General features: G+C 25.6%; 1 protein-coding gene across 1 annotated transcript; it reads right to left on the bottom strand.

The window, feature by feature from the left end:
* Positions 1–490: 490 nt before the first annotated feature.
* LOC101508234 (probable glucan 1,3-beta-glucosidase A) lies at positions 491–8,674 on the bottom strand. Its single transcript, XM_004499611.4, has 8 exons — positions 8,461–8,674; positions 6,500–6,619; positions 5,992–6,189; positions 4,300–4,455; positions 3,372–3,541; positions 2,667–2,816; positions 1,533–1,873; positions 491–784 (listed from the first exon to the last, which is right to left on the bottom strand). The coding sequence occupies exons 1-8, from the start codon at positions 8,635–8,637 to the stop codon at positions 603–605; spliced, it is 1,494 nt and encodes a 497-aa protein (XP_004499668.1). The 5' UTR covers positions 8,638–8,674; the 3' UTR covers positions 491–602.
* Between the last annotated feature and the right edge of the window lie 4,728 nt (positions 8,675–13,402).

Raw genomic sequence — 13,402 nt, 5'->3', positions numbered from 1 at the left:
TAAAATTTGTTATATTATTTGTATAATCTTTTTATTAGTAATTCTATTTAGTAGACATAAATATAAGGAGTTAGACCAATTAACATGGGAGAGTAGATAGTTGTATTTGTAAATGTGAGATAATGCCACACATTATTTCTTGTAAATATTTTTAATAATAATAAATAAATATTTTATTGTTCAATAATTATTATTTTAATTAAAATAGTTAATTTAAATTTCATTAATTATTAATTTAAGTCATTATTATTTTAATTAAATAAAATAAATACAATTTTAATCATTTTTATTATAATTATTAATTAAATTTTAATAAAAATCAATGGTACTTTGATACTTAATTCTTTTTAAGTGAAAAAAAAAGAAGCTATTTTTGGGTACATACATTTCAAAGTATTGAAAATATAGGTAGTTAGAATCACTAATTAATTAGTATATAAGTCATAAATGTGGTTCATTTGTATTCACTTCCTCATCTCATATTTTCTCATTTTGTCAATCCAAATTTCATATATTTTATCTCTTTTCCATTGATATCATGTTTCCTAACAAAAAGTATACATTTATTATAACTTAGTGGTGATGAAAGTAACACCCTACATCTAGAGCTTTATGTAACCATTCTCAATCATCCACTTAAGGCTCCAATGGTTATTCCTACATTTGTAGGCCCAATAAGCCCATCCAAATGTTGCACGAGAATACACATCCAATTGTGCTTGGGCATATCTTTGGTAGTCTTGCATGGATGCACCTTGTATGCTCCACTCACCAGTCCATTCCCCTACAAAAAGAAAGAAAAAACATGAAGTTATCCCAAATATCAAATATATGATCTCCAAGGAGAATTATCAATATAGTTAACTATTATTATAGTTTAATAATTGTATGTGATATACATGATTAGTATAGGCATTTCACACATATTTCAAATCATGTTTTATCTTCTTGTTATAATGTAGTACTATATATGTAAAAATCGTATTTTTAGCAAGTATAACTCAAATAACATAAGTTCGAATATGAATAACCGTTCCTTCAATATTTAATATGTGTGAATTTTGTTGTTAGATTATTTGAAATAAATAATAAAAAATTCCTCTACAAATGTGTCAAGATGTTGAAATATAAATATATTTTTATTATTTGCACTTTTAAAACGATTTATTGTTTTCAAAATGCATCCGCATGAGCTAGAATAAAGACGATATATATATAGAGTTTGCTTCAAGGTTGTTTTCATATATTTGACAAATATGACAATGTAAGATACAAATTACTCTATTTAGATTGAAATATAATAAAAAATAGTATCTAAAAAATTAATGTATCTGATATGAAATCTAGATTAAATATATTAATTTGTTAGATTTTTTTTTTTTTTAAATTTCAATCAAGAAATAGTAAGTTTGAAAAATATATCTCTGAGTTGTCAAGCTACAAATAACTTTTTTTTTTATTGATTAAATAAAATGAATGAATGCTCCATAAAATATATAGGCCAACAACATTGTCTAGGATTTGATATTTACCTACAAAACTAAGAGCATTTGTTGAAGAGACACCACTAAGATCTGGGGCTCTTTCACTTGTTATGTAGTCAATATTTTGTTGAACACTCATGCCATTAAATGTATCCGAAAAAAGATTGTAGTAATGCACATCAAGGACTATTTTGTCAAATCCACTAACAAATGAGAGAAGAACTTTGGAATCTGCATCCAATGGATTTGACATAATCACATAAGCATTTGGATTGTATTTCCTCACAACATTATAAGCTTCCTTGTAATATTTCTTGAGACTATCAAGATTGACACCTTGTGGCTCATTCATCAGCTCAATTCCTCCTAAACTTGGTCTATTTCCATATCTAGTCAACAAAATATCCAATTCATGTATGAAAAAATTAATCAGATAACTCAGTTGATAAGTTAATGGATACTAAAAAAAAATTAAGGACTAATTGATAAGTTAAAATTATATCATAATTTTTCTATATGATCTTTCATATTCCATAAACTTGATTATTTGTTTTGTTTTAACTACTACTAAAAGATATTTCTCTATATAAGTAATTAAATAATAGTTTAAATATATATTTGGTTTATACAAATATACCACTTTTTTATTTTAGTCCCTGTAAGTTTTTTTGTTTGTATTAAGTCCATGTAAAATCAGAGACAGTCGATTTTAGTCTCTAATGTCAAATCTACATTAAAAGAAAGACAAGTCTTCGAAAAAATCTTAAACCCCTCCTTTAATTTCTATTCATATTTTATTTATAAAATAACACTAATTATTAAATGATAAATAAATAAATTTATTAAATAATAATATAAAACAATGTAATTTTTAATATATCATAAAAAACAATGTGTTGGCGTAAATTTATAGGGTTATGTGTCATGGCGGTTTTTCAACTCTTTTTGTAATGTTGATTTGATATTAGAGATCAAAATTCATTGTCTCTAATTTTACCAGGATTAAATCCAAACAAAAAAATTTAAGGAGACTAAAATCAAAAAATAATATGCTTACCAAAAACAAAGAGATATTTAAACGTTAAATAATTATTCAATCAATCATAACATCATATACTAAAGAAATAATAGCATCGTATTAAAGAGATAAAAACTCATGAGATAGATATGTAGAGACAAAACCTTTTTGCTATGAACTCTATGACAGAGACTGTTTGACGTATGAATGAATCACCCCATTCTACATATCCATCTCTTGCCCCACTATGATCATTACCATTTTGAGAACCTTCAACAGCATGCAAGTCCACAATCACTTTCATATTATGATTTCTGTAAGTTACAAAGATATATACTTGATTGGTAATCCGAAAACATTAATGAAAATAAATTGAAAGTTGCACAAAAAGGGTACATGTACTATTACAAAAAAATTAAAAAATAAAATTGATCACTATCTAACACTTTGTGATTAAATTAGAAACAATTTTTTTTCTTTCTAAATTACCATCGTTGGTACGTTACAAATTAAATAAAATAAATTTAATTATAATTTTGATTTTTCTATTTTCATTTAATCACATAAGTGATTCTTCAATTTTAAAAAAAATGAAATGTGGTTCATATATTAATTAGTTATAAAAATGAATCATTTCTAAAGATGAAATGTGGTTTTTAGATGATTTTCTTTCAATATTATAAATATTAATTATTTCACATTATTATATTCTACGTCATTTCATTTAAAATATATTTTATCATCATTTTTTAGTCTAAAAATCTTTTAAAAAAGAATTAAAATTAAAAAAATTTAAAATAGAATAATCAATTTCGTGCGCAGATTAAAAATATCAAAATCTCAATATTTTCCTACTAGTGAAGACTTACTGTGCCCATGTGAAAGCATTGTCTAGTGCTTCCGATGAACCTCCAACAAAAGGCTTAGGTGGGTTTGGATCTTGGGCCATCCACCATCCAATTGGTATTCTAACTGCATTTAACCCATTTTGTGACATGAATTTGAAATCATCTTCAGTTATGTATGAACTCCAATGATCCTACAAGCCCAACAAAGTTTTATAAGATGATTTATAAAAAAAGTATACCTCTTATCTTACCCCTCAATTTTGTACTCTACTCTTACAAATCATGTGAAATACCTAAATTACCCTTATTCGAACATAGAAAACAAGTGAGAATGTGAGAAAATAATTTTTCACATCTATGATATAAGATTGACTTTGTGGCAGAAGTATAAAAGTTAGGGAGTGAAATGATAAAAAATATCTCACCTTCAATATAATACTAATATCAATCATTCCAAAAAAACTTTAAAGTTATCGAAAAATATAAAATTCTAGTTTGTCAGTTGAGTAGAAATAGATTTAGTTGGAACAAAAATATATCACTGTAAAGTCGAAATTGACAACTAATATGTATGTCTTTTGAAAAATCTAACTTCATATTTTTCAAAATACATTTACATCAACAAATTTAAAATTGAACTTTTTTACCGAAAAATTCAATTAAATTTGTTAGAACACAACTCGGAGGTGTAGGAGAGTTGTCTGGAACTCTAAAGTGTCCACGACAAACTTAAATTTTTAGGGATTTGCAAAAATAGAGATCAAATTTTAAGATAAAAAATACTATTCTGTAACAAATATATATTAACAAAAATTAATGTATCGATTTTTGTTGATTTTAACTTTTAGTTATATTTTATTACGGAAGGAATAAATTTTTGTGATTTAGGAATGAACGATGAATTATAAAAACTCATAATTTCTCATGAAAAGTTTATTAGATTTCTCACCCTTAAAACTTGAGGAGCTTTATCTGGGCCATAACCATTGGTAAGTTGATACTCTCCTTGTAAAGTTCTTACAATATTCATATTAAAGACTGATGGGTCACTTTCTTCCCAGCTTGTCCCTTGATAATCTGCTGTCACTAATGTCTCTGTTTTAGCCTGAACACATATATAGTCAAAGGATTCACATTTCTATTAATTTTTATTTTTTTTACTTTGAATCGCTCCGAAAGAAATTTTACACTCATCATATTAAAATATTTAGGAGATCATTTTAAAAATACGATGAATAAAAATTAAATATATTTATTGATCTAACGATTGTAATTGATTGACAGTGTAATTTTTTTTTTATATTAATAGTATATATAAATTAAATTTTAAATAATCTGAATCTATCTAAGGTCAAAGTTAGTAAATCTATGATTTTAGACCTCCAAAAAATAATTAATTTTTTATGTATATTTTAATTTTAAAAAATATATATATTTAGATGGTACAACAAGTAAAAAAGATGTCATAATTATAAATAAAAAATACAACTATTAATATATTTAATTAAAATACTTTACATCTCATAAAATCAAAAAAACAGAATTTAAATAAAATTATAATAAAAATATTGTTATTATTATTAAAAATGTCATTATTTCTTTTATCAAAATATTGTTTTAGAATTTTCTTTAGATTTCAACAAATATTGAACCGAAATTTTTTAATTAATAATAATTTAAACATAAAGCTTTCACCGTAATAAAAAAAAGGATTAACAATTGAAAATATTAGACGTAAAAATACGTGAAATTCGTCAAATTAATTTTGAGAACCAATTTCATTTTTCATTTTTTTTAAGGACTTTGTTTTTTCTTTTTTCTTTTTCATTTTCCCAACTTATGTTGATAACTTAATTTTTTTTAATAGTATTTTAAGGTCTCAATTTTGAAAGAAAGGTAACTTATTTGTTTTCTAAAATTTAAATTTAAAATAATTAACTATAAAATATAATGTAACATTGAATGTTAAGTATATATATTCAAATAAAACTCTATAGAGTAGTGGAATATTCACCAAAAAATATATATTGGTTTTTAAAGATTTATTTAGAATTAATGATGGATGTTCTATTGTATTGCATTCTCCATCTTTGTTTTTTTGGGTTTTTGTGTAGTCCATCAAACTTTTTATTGTTTATTTTTAAGTTAATAAATTTATTATATTACTACAAATGATATGTAGTAGTTCATAGTTGAGATGTCAATTATATCACATGATGTTTTTACACTCAAATTTCTACTTAAAAAAAGACTTAATTGTAGTTTTGGTTTCCCTATTTTTACACTCAAATGATATGTAGTCCTCCATTTTATTTCTCCACAGTTTTGGTCTCCAAACAGAATCCAAAACTCGATGAAGTTTCATTTTTTTAAGTCACACTATACTATTTATAATCATATATTTCATGTACAATTGTTGCACCACGATATTTTGTGACATGGTGTGACTTAAATAAACAAAAAAAATAATGAAACTTCATCAAATTTTAGACCAAAATTCTGTTAGAGTGACCAAAATTTGAGAGAAATAAAATGGAGAACTACTTTTGTAGTTCAATTAAAATAGGAAAACTAAAACTGCAATTAAGCCTAAAAAAAAAATTATTAAAGATATCCAATTTAAATAGCTTCATGGTGATACCTGCAAAAATAGACCATTTGATGCTTTGATTCGAATTTTGAGGGGATCTTCATTGTTCCTAATTATCTGAAATGTTTCTTGGTTGCTAGGTGAATTTGCAATTGCTACAATGTTGTTTCCTCCTCCTTGATTATCTATCCCCACAAAATCCTTGTTAAACACTCTAAAATTGAATGATGACTCATCCACCCTCCATAGCTGCAAATGACCAAGTAATTAGAACTTTACTACTAGGGGTCATTATATCCCACTTTTTTTATAAAAAAAAATAGAGTTTTTATCTATTACTTAAAAATATTTTAAAAATTTGAAGTGTGATGAAAAAAAATAATCTAAAAATAATCTTTTTGAATAATTTCTCGTAAAAATTAATTTAAAAATAATAATTTTATAAAGCTAAATAAATACAAAATAATTTATATTTTTCTTAAAAATCTGTAAAACATAATTAAATATATAAATCAACTTTTTTTATAACTTATAATTTAAATATATACACATTATTTACCCTGAATGTTTCCCAACCAGAAGCTGAGCTACGATTGGCTACAATAATATTTCCTCCCCCACCTTCAGCACTAAGATATTTCTGAAACTTTGTGGACTGTAGTTGTACTTGAGTTCCATCCTAAAATGAACAAATATCAAAACTTTATGTTAACTTAAAATACATGATATTACTAATATCCTTTTATGTTAACTTACTAATATCCATTTATATATAGATAAAAGTATTTGAAAAATTCAATTAGTGAATTAATTATTGAAGAATCCAATTTAAAATAAAATAAAATAAATGGAGGATAAAATTGAAAATAAAAAATCCCAACAAAATTTTGTATTACCATTATATATAGTAAAGATAAATGATATTTTAATAATTATAACTTTTTTTTAAATGATATTAACTTATAATTAAACTTATCAATAATTAAACTTATAGTAAGTAATTTTACATTATATTTTCTTTTTGAAGTAATTTTACGTTATATAATTTGAATTCAAAATAATAAAATTTATATTATGTAATAAACCGTGAATAATTAAACTTATCAATAAAAATTATAAATAAATTATCATTAATAGTAATATTACGTAGTAGAATTAAACTTATTTTATTAAATAGAATTCTTCCTACCTTAGTCATTTTTTTAGTTTGAATAGAGATATTAATGAGTCAATTTTATATTTTTAATTCGGTAGAGTTAATAATTAAAAAATTAGAAAAAACAAACTAAATAAAAAAATTGTACAATTTTGTGATTAATTATACCACAGTGACTATAATCCGTACCACAACATCTATGGTAATCGAAAAGTTGCTTACTTAAACAAAGTTATATTTATATCCTTGCTTGTGCGAAAAGTTGATATGTCATAAACTAGCATAAGTATATCATAAATGAATTATTATTATTATATCTTGAGAAGAAGCATAAAACGACACTCAGCCTCTAATTTGTACCTAGCGTGAAAACAAATGCAATAAAACAAGATGCTTTAGTATAACTAATTAATTAACTATTGTAGTTAATTTATATAACTAACTAATATATTTAATATTAATTAAATGATAGTGTGTACACAAATCTATGGATAGCATAGCAAAAGAAGGGGGAATTTCAGTATAAGATTTCTATATGTAGATAAAATATCAATTTAGTGATAAGAGTTTGATATTATAATTTCAAGAAATAAAATTGAAATTGTATATAAAGTAGTTGTAAAATGAAATTAATATCACATTATTAATAACTACTTTTTCTTCTCTCATTTTGTTTTAAAAACTATGTTGTTAAAGTTAAGGCCACAAGGGTGTATGATATGTAAGAGACAAAGTGACGAGGACAAAATGTTTGAGAAAACAAGACGGTAAAGAAATAGATTGGTAAATAAAAAATGTAAAACATATCAAACAACGTCTTTAAATATTAATTTAATTGACAAACACCAATATTATTATATTAAATGTTTTTTAGATTTGAACTTGGAATTCACAATTTTTAAATGTTTTTTTTTTTTTTTTTTATTATATATAATTGGGAGAGAGTGTTAGTGTTATTTAGAGAAAAGTGAGGGAGGGGAAGGTAATTTTTCCTCGTAAACTAATAATTGAATGGGTAATTTTTGGTCGGATTATTATTTCGGAAAGACAATTTTGGTCAATTATACTCTTATTGAAGGGAGGAAAAGTGGTCCAATAAAAAAAGTAATAATTATTTAATCAAAACAAGCAAAAAAATATTATTATTTTCTGGCTGTCATACAAAAATCTCAAACATGTTATTAATATTTAGAAACAAAAATAGCATTAAACTTTAAAAGAAAATAATAATATTAATTGCAAATAATTATATTTTTACTAAAACAGAGAGGTGCTTGTGTTTCTATGTGTGTTCAATGGAATCATAAATAAATTTCATTAACATTGTAACTATATTGTTAAATAATTAATATAGAGAATCATACCAAGAGATCTTTGTTGATAATTCCTTCAAAAAGAGAAGGTAACATCCATCCCTCACTCACAAGCCAGTTTCCAAGATTCACAGCTTTGTAAGGAAAATTTTGAGCAAGCAAAAGAGAATGAGGACATGATAGACATAAAGTTAACAAGAAGCTCAAATAATAGTTTGGATATTTCATATTTTTTGAATGGTCACGGATTGGATATCGATACCGAATACCAAGGGCACTATATATATAGGGGTTTGATTTTTTTTTGACTCAAATATTGGGGTTTGGTGAAGCTTTGAATATTGACTAATTTTTTAAATATATGTTGCCCCACTTGATTATCTTATTCTTAATGCTAGGATGGATGACTTTATACACGTTATGGTTCATTTAAGAAAATTTTACCCTATATTCCTATATTTTATATCACTACTTCCATACGTTGAAATTAAGTTGAAATTTAGACTTATTATTGCGTAAATTGAAAAAAATCAAGAAGTGTCATATAGAAGGATATACACCTAAATAGTATTTATAATAGTATTTATAAGTGGGAGATATATTTTTGGTATTATTTGTTGGTATCCAATAATAATAATAATTTTGTTTTTGCGCTCTACGCCAACAACAACTAATCCTAATTTTATTCCACTCCCAATTTTTGCGTATAAGTTTTATTAAATAAGCATTTACAGATATTCATTTTAGTTGGAGTCAGTTCTCCAGATGGAGGGAGCGGTTCGACAACAATAGGTAGCATTTTCTGCTCCTATTTGCATAAAGTCCATATGAATAGAGAATTTCTCTCAATTAAAAATTACACAAAAAGTTGGGTGTTATTTTTCTCTTGTTTCCTTGATATATTTTTAAGTCGTTTCTCTCTTTTCTACATATTGATGATGTAATTTTAGAACAGGTTTTTTTACTGTGTAGTAAAACTCCAAAATAGGGGTGTATCAGATTTTCTATGGTGTAGGAGAACTCCAATACAGTTTGTCTGAGATGTTTTATCTTGGGAACTTCGTGGTTAACATCTTTTGTCTGAGCTGTTTTATACTAGGAACTTCGTGGAGGATAATGATTACCCTGTAAGAATTATATTCTTAATAGACTTGTTAATGATCTGTATGACTACTACAATTTCAGTAATACTACTAGAGATGTTTGAGATGTTGTGAAGAAGAAATATAATACCAAGAAAGTTGGGGTTAAAAAGAATATTGTGAGCCACTACCTCAAGTATCAGAATATCACATGACAGACCTATAGAGGCTCACTCCCGTGAAATTCTAAAGATAATTCATGAGATCATCTCTAAAGGTAGACTTTAGCTGAACAATTTCAAATTATTGTTATTATTGACAAATCGCCCCTACTTGGAAGGATTTCAAAAATTCTTTCTAGCATAAAACAAAAGATTTTTCTCTAGAGAGACCGAATAAGGCAACTCTATTAGGGCATATTTGTACACCAATTCTAAATATGATATTTTGTTTGGCAAATGTATTGAGACATGTTTAAATTAAGCGTTGAAATTAATAAAAATGTCTCTTTCTGTTTACATGTTGTGTGATTTTAATATTTGACGTGTTAGACTTTGTCATGTGAGCAAACGTGTGATTTCAAACTTAAATAACTTATGTTTAATTCCAAAGTTATCTTTAAATAGTTTTGAAAAATGTGATTTTTGTACTCAAACCAAAATAACAAAGAGTTAACATAAATCAATAATTAGAGAATCTGAGACTTTAGATTTAATACACTCTAATATATATGAACTTGTAAGACTTTAACTAGAAATGGAAAATATTATTTTATCACTTTTATTGATGATTGTTTTGGCTATACTTTTGTATATCTAATGAAAAATAAAAGTGAAGCGCTTGACATGTTTTGGATCTTTGTAACTGAAAATGAAAATCAATTTAGTAGAAAGATTAAGAGGTTTCGCAGTAATAGAGGAACATAATACGTTTCTAGTATGTTTAATGATTTTTATAAACTGTCTAGAATTATACATGAAACAATTGCACCATATTTTCTTGAAATGAATGGTAAAATTGAAAGACAAAATAGAACTCTTAAAGAACTAGTTGTTGTTATCATGTTAAACACTAATGTTGCATCTCATTGACGGGAGTAAAATTTTATCGATTATTTGATATGTTTTGAGTAGAGTTCCTAAATCTAAAAACAAAACATCTTTTTATGAGATTTAAAGAAAAGAAAACTGAACTTTTCTTATTTTCGAACTTGGGGTTGTCTGACTTATATCACAATCCCCGATTCCAACAAGTTAGAGTTGCTAGTAGAGCCTATTCATTGAGTATGCAGTAAACAACAAAATGTATAGGTTTTATGACCTAAATGCGAAAGTGATCATAGAGTCAAATGATGTCGACTTCTTTGAAAATAAATTCCCTTTCAAATCGAGAAATAGTGGGGGTAGTGAACCAAGTCACGTTCCTGTGACGAGGAGCACTGAAAGCAGCAAAAATGGCGAAACAGAACCTCGAAGAAGTAAGAGAGCTATAGTTGTTAAAGATTAAGGACTTGATTATACAACTTATACCTTAGAAGAGGATCCTGGAAATCTTCAAGAAGCTTTATCATATTTGGATGTAGATTTATGGCAAAAAGCTATAAACGATGAGATGGTTTTCTTTAGAGTCTAACATGACCTGACATTTAATAGACTTGTATCCTGGTTGCAAACCGATAGATTGTAAATGGATATTGAGAAGAAAAAAAATTAAATCCCGACGGAACTGTTGATACATACAAGGATCACCTTGTAGCTAAAGATTTTAGACAAGTCTACTATCATATGTCTCTATGTAGACGACCTACTCATATTTGGTTCAAACATTCATTCTATAAGTATTGTAAAATCATTGTTTTGTAACAATTTTGACATGAAAGACCTCAGAGAAGCGAGTGTAATCTTTGAAATCAAGATTACTAGGTAAAAAAAAGGAATTTCTTTGGATCAGTCTCACTATATTAAAAATATCCTACATAAATACAATTACTTTGACTGTAAACATGTTTGTACAACATATGATTCAAGTGTGAAACTTTTCAGGAATACTGGTGAAGTTGTTAGACAAACTGAATATGCGAGCATCATTGACAACCTCAAGTATGTCACTGACTGTATTAGACTTGACATTGCCTACGTTGTGAGACTATTGTGCAGGTTTACCATTAGACCTAATATGGAGCATTGATACGCTATTAAAAAAAGTCATGAAATACCTAAAAAGGGCCATGAGTATCAGATTACATTATCAATTATTTCATGTCATCCTTGTAGGATATAGTGATGTTAATTGAAACACTTTATCAGATGACTCCAAAGCAACCGATGGCTACATATTAGTATAGTTGGTGGTGTTGTATCATGGAAATCAAAGAAACAAACGACATTGACTCAGTTCACTGTGGAGTCTGAATTAATGATAACAGTAGCTACTGCTAGTGAAAAAGCGAGCTCGTTGAGAAGCTTGCTAGTTGAGATAGCTTTATCTAAAAAATTTATGTCAGCTGTGTTGATCCATTGCGATTGTACCACAACTATTGCAAACATTGAGATTTGTTATTACGACAGTAAGAGACGACATATACGTCATAAACACATCACAATTAGAGAGTTACTTTCTAAATAAGCTATTATAGTAGATCATGTACGCATTGATAAAAATTTAGCAGATCATTTGATGAAAGAATTTGCTAGAGAGAAAGTCTTAAAATTTTAAAACACGTTTTTAAGTTTTCCAGAACAAGTTAAATTTAGTGGTATACTAAAAAGAAAATATTATTTTTATAAAATAAAAATAAAAAGATAAAATAGGTAAATCTGAAGTATAGAGTATAATTTGGTCAATTTAATACAAATGGATGCAAAAACTAAAATAATTATAGAATGTCCGAAGTGGTCAGCTTTTCCTTGTTAGGAACGAGACAAGAAGTATCCTATAACATAGTGGGAAGGATCGCAAACCGATGTAGCGTAATGGCCACTAGATTAAATTTTTATATACATTTATAAATATTATCAATTGTATTTTATTAGATATTAATGTATAAAAAAGAGAAAATAATTTTTTCTATAGAGAAAGTAATATACAATAATTGACTTCGGCAAGACCTTTAAACTTAAAATACTAGTTTATTGTTTCGGTATTGTCCCGGGTTAAACATATAAAAAAAATATTTATTTTATTTTCACACTTTTGTATTACTTAAACAAAACATAAAATGAAAAATGTATAAATTGTAAAGATGTATAATATTTGAATAAATAAAAGAATGTGAAAACTCAAATCAAAATGTGCAATTCATTGAATGGACTATAAACATATACATAAGATAAAAAGTAAATAAATGTTGATCGTCTAATACTAAATAATAATTAAGCGAATATATGTGTTAGAATGAAAAGAATTATCACATGTATACATTAAAACTATTTTCTTATTAATACTATATACAATTGATTAAAATAAATAAATAAATCAAATCATTAATTAATAAATATATTTTGTAGTAGTGAATATCATCATTCACGCGTAAACATCAATCTAACTAAAAGTTTAATTATAATTGATTCATAATTGGTGATTGATTAATATACTTGAAAATCAAGAAAAATAATTTGTCTTAAATTTAAATTTCAAATTAATAATTAAATTTAAAAAAATGAAATTAACATGTAGAAAAAATAGTGCAATATTTAAAATTCTAAAAAATCCATATATTGATGAGAAAATAAAATAAAATTATATATAAATATTACACTTTTAAGAGTAGAATGTCAAGAAAAAATTAAAATAATTTTTTTTATAAATGGATAATTTAAAGGAGATACGTGTAGTTTGTTGAGATATTTTTGGTAGATAAAATAAAAAATAAAAAATAAAAGATTATTTTGTTAGATAAAATAAAAATAAAT

The sequence above is a fragment of the Cicer arietinum genome, chromosome 5 (assembly GCF_000331145.2).
Source record: "Cicer arietinum cultivar CDC Frontier isolate Library 1 chromosome 5, Cicar.CDCFrontier_v2.0, whole genome shotgun sequence".
Lineage (NCBI taxonomy): Eukaryota > Viridiplantae > Streptophyta > Magnoliopsida > Fabales > Fabaceae > Cicer > Cicer arietinum.
Note: the sequence above shows the minus strand (reverse complement) of the source record. Positions and strands in the feature narration are given on the sequence as shown.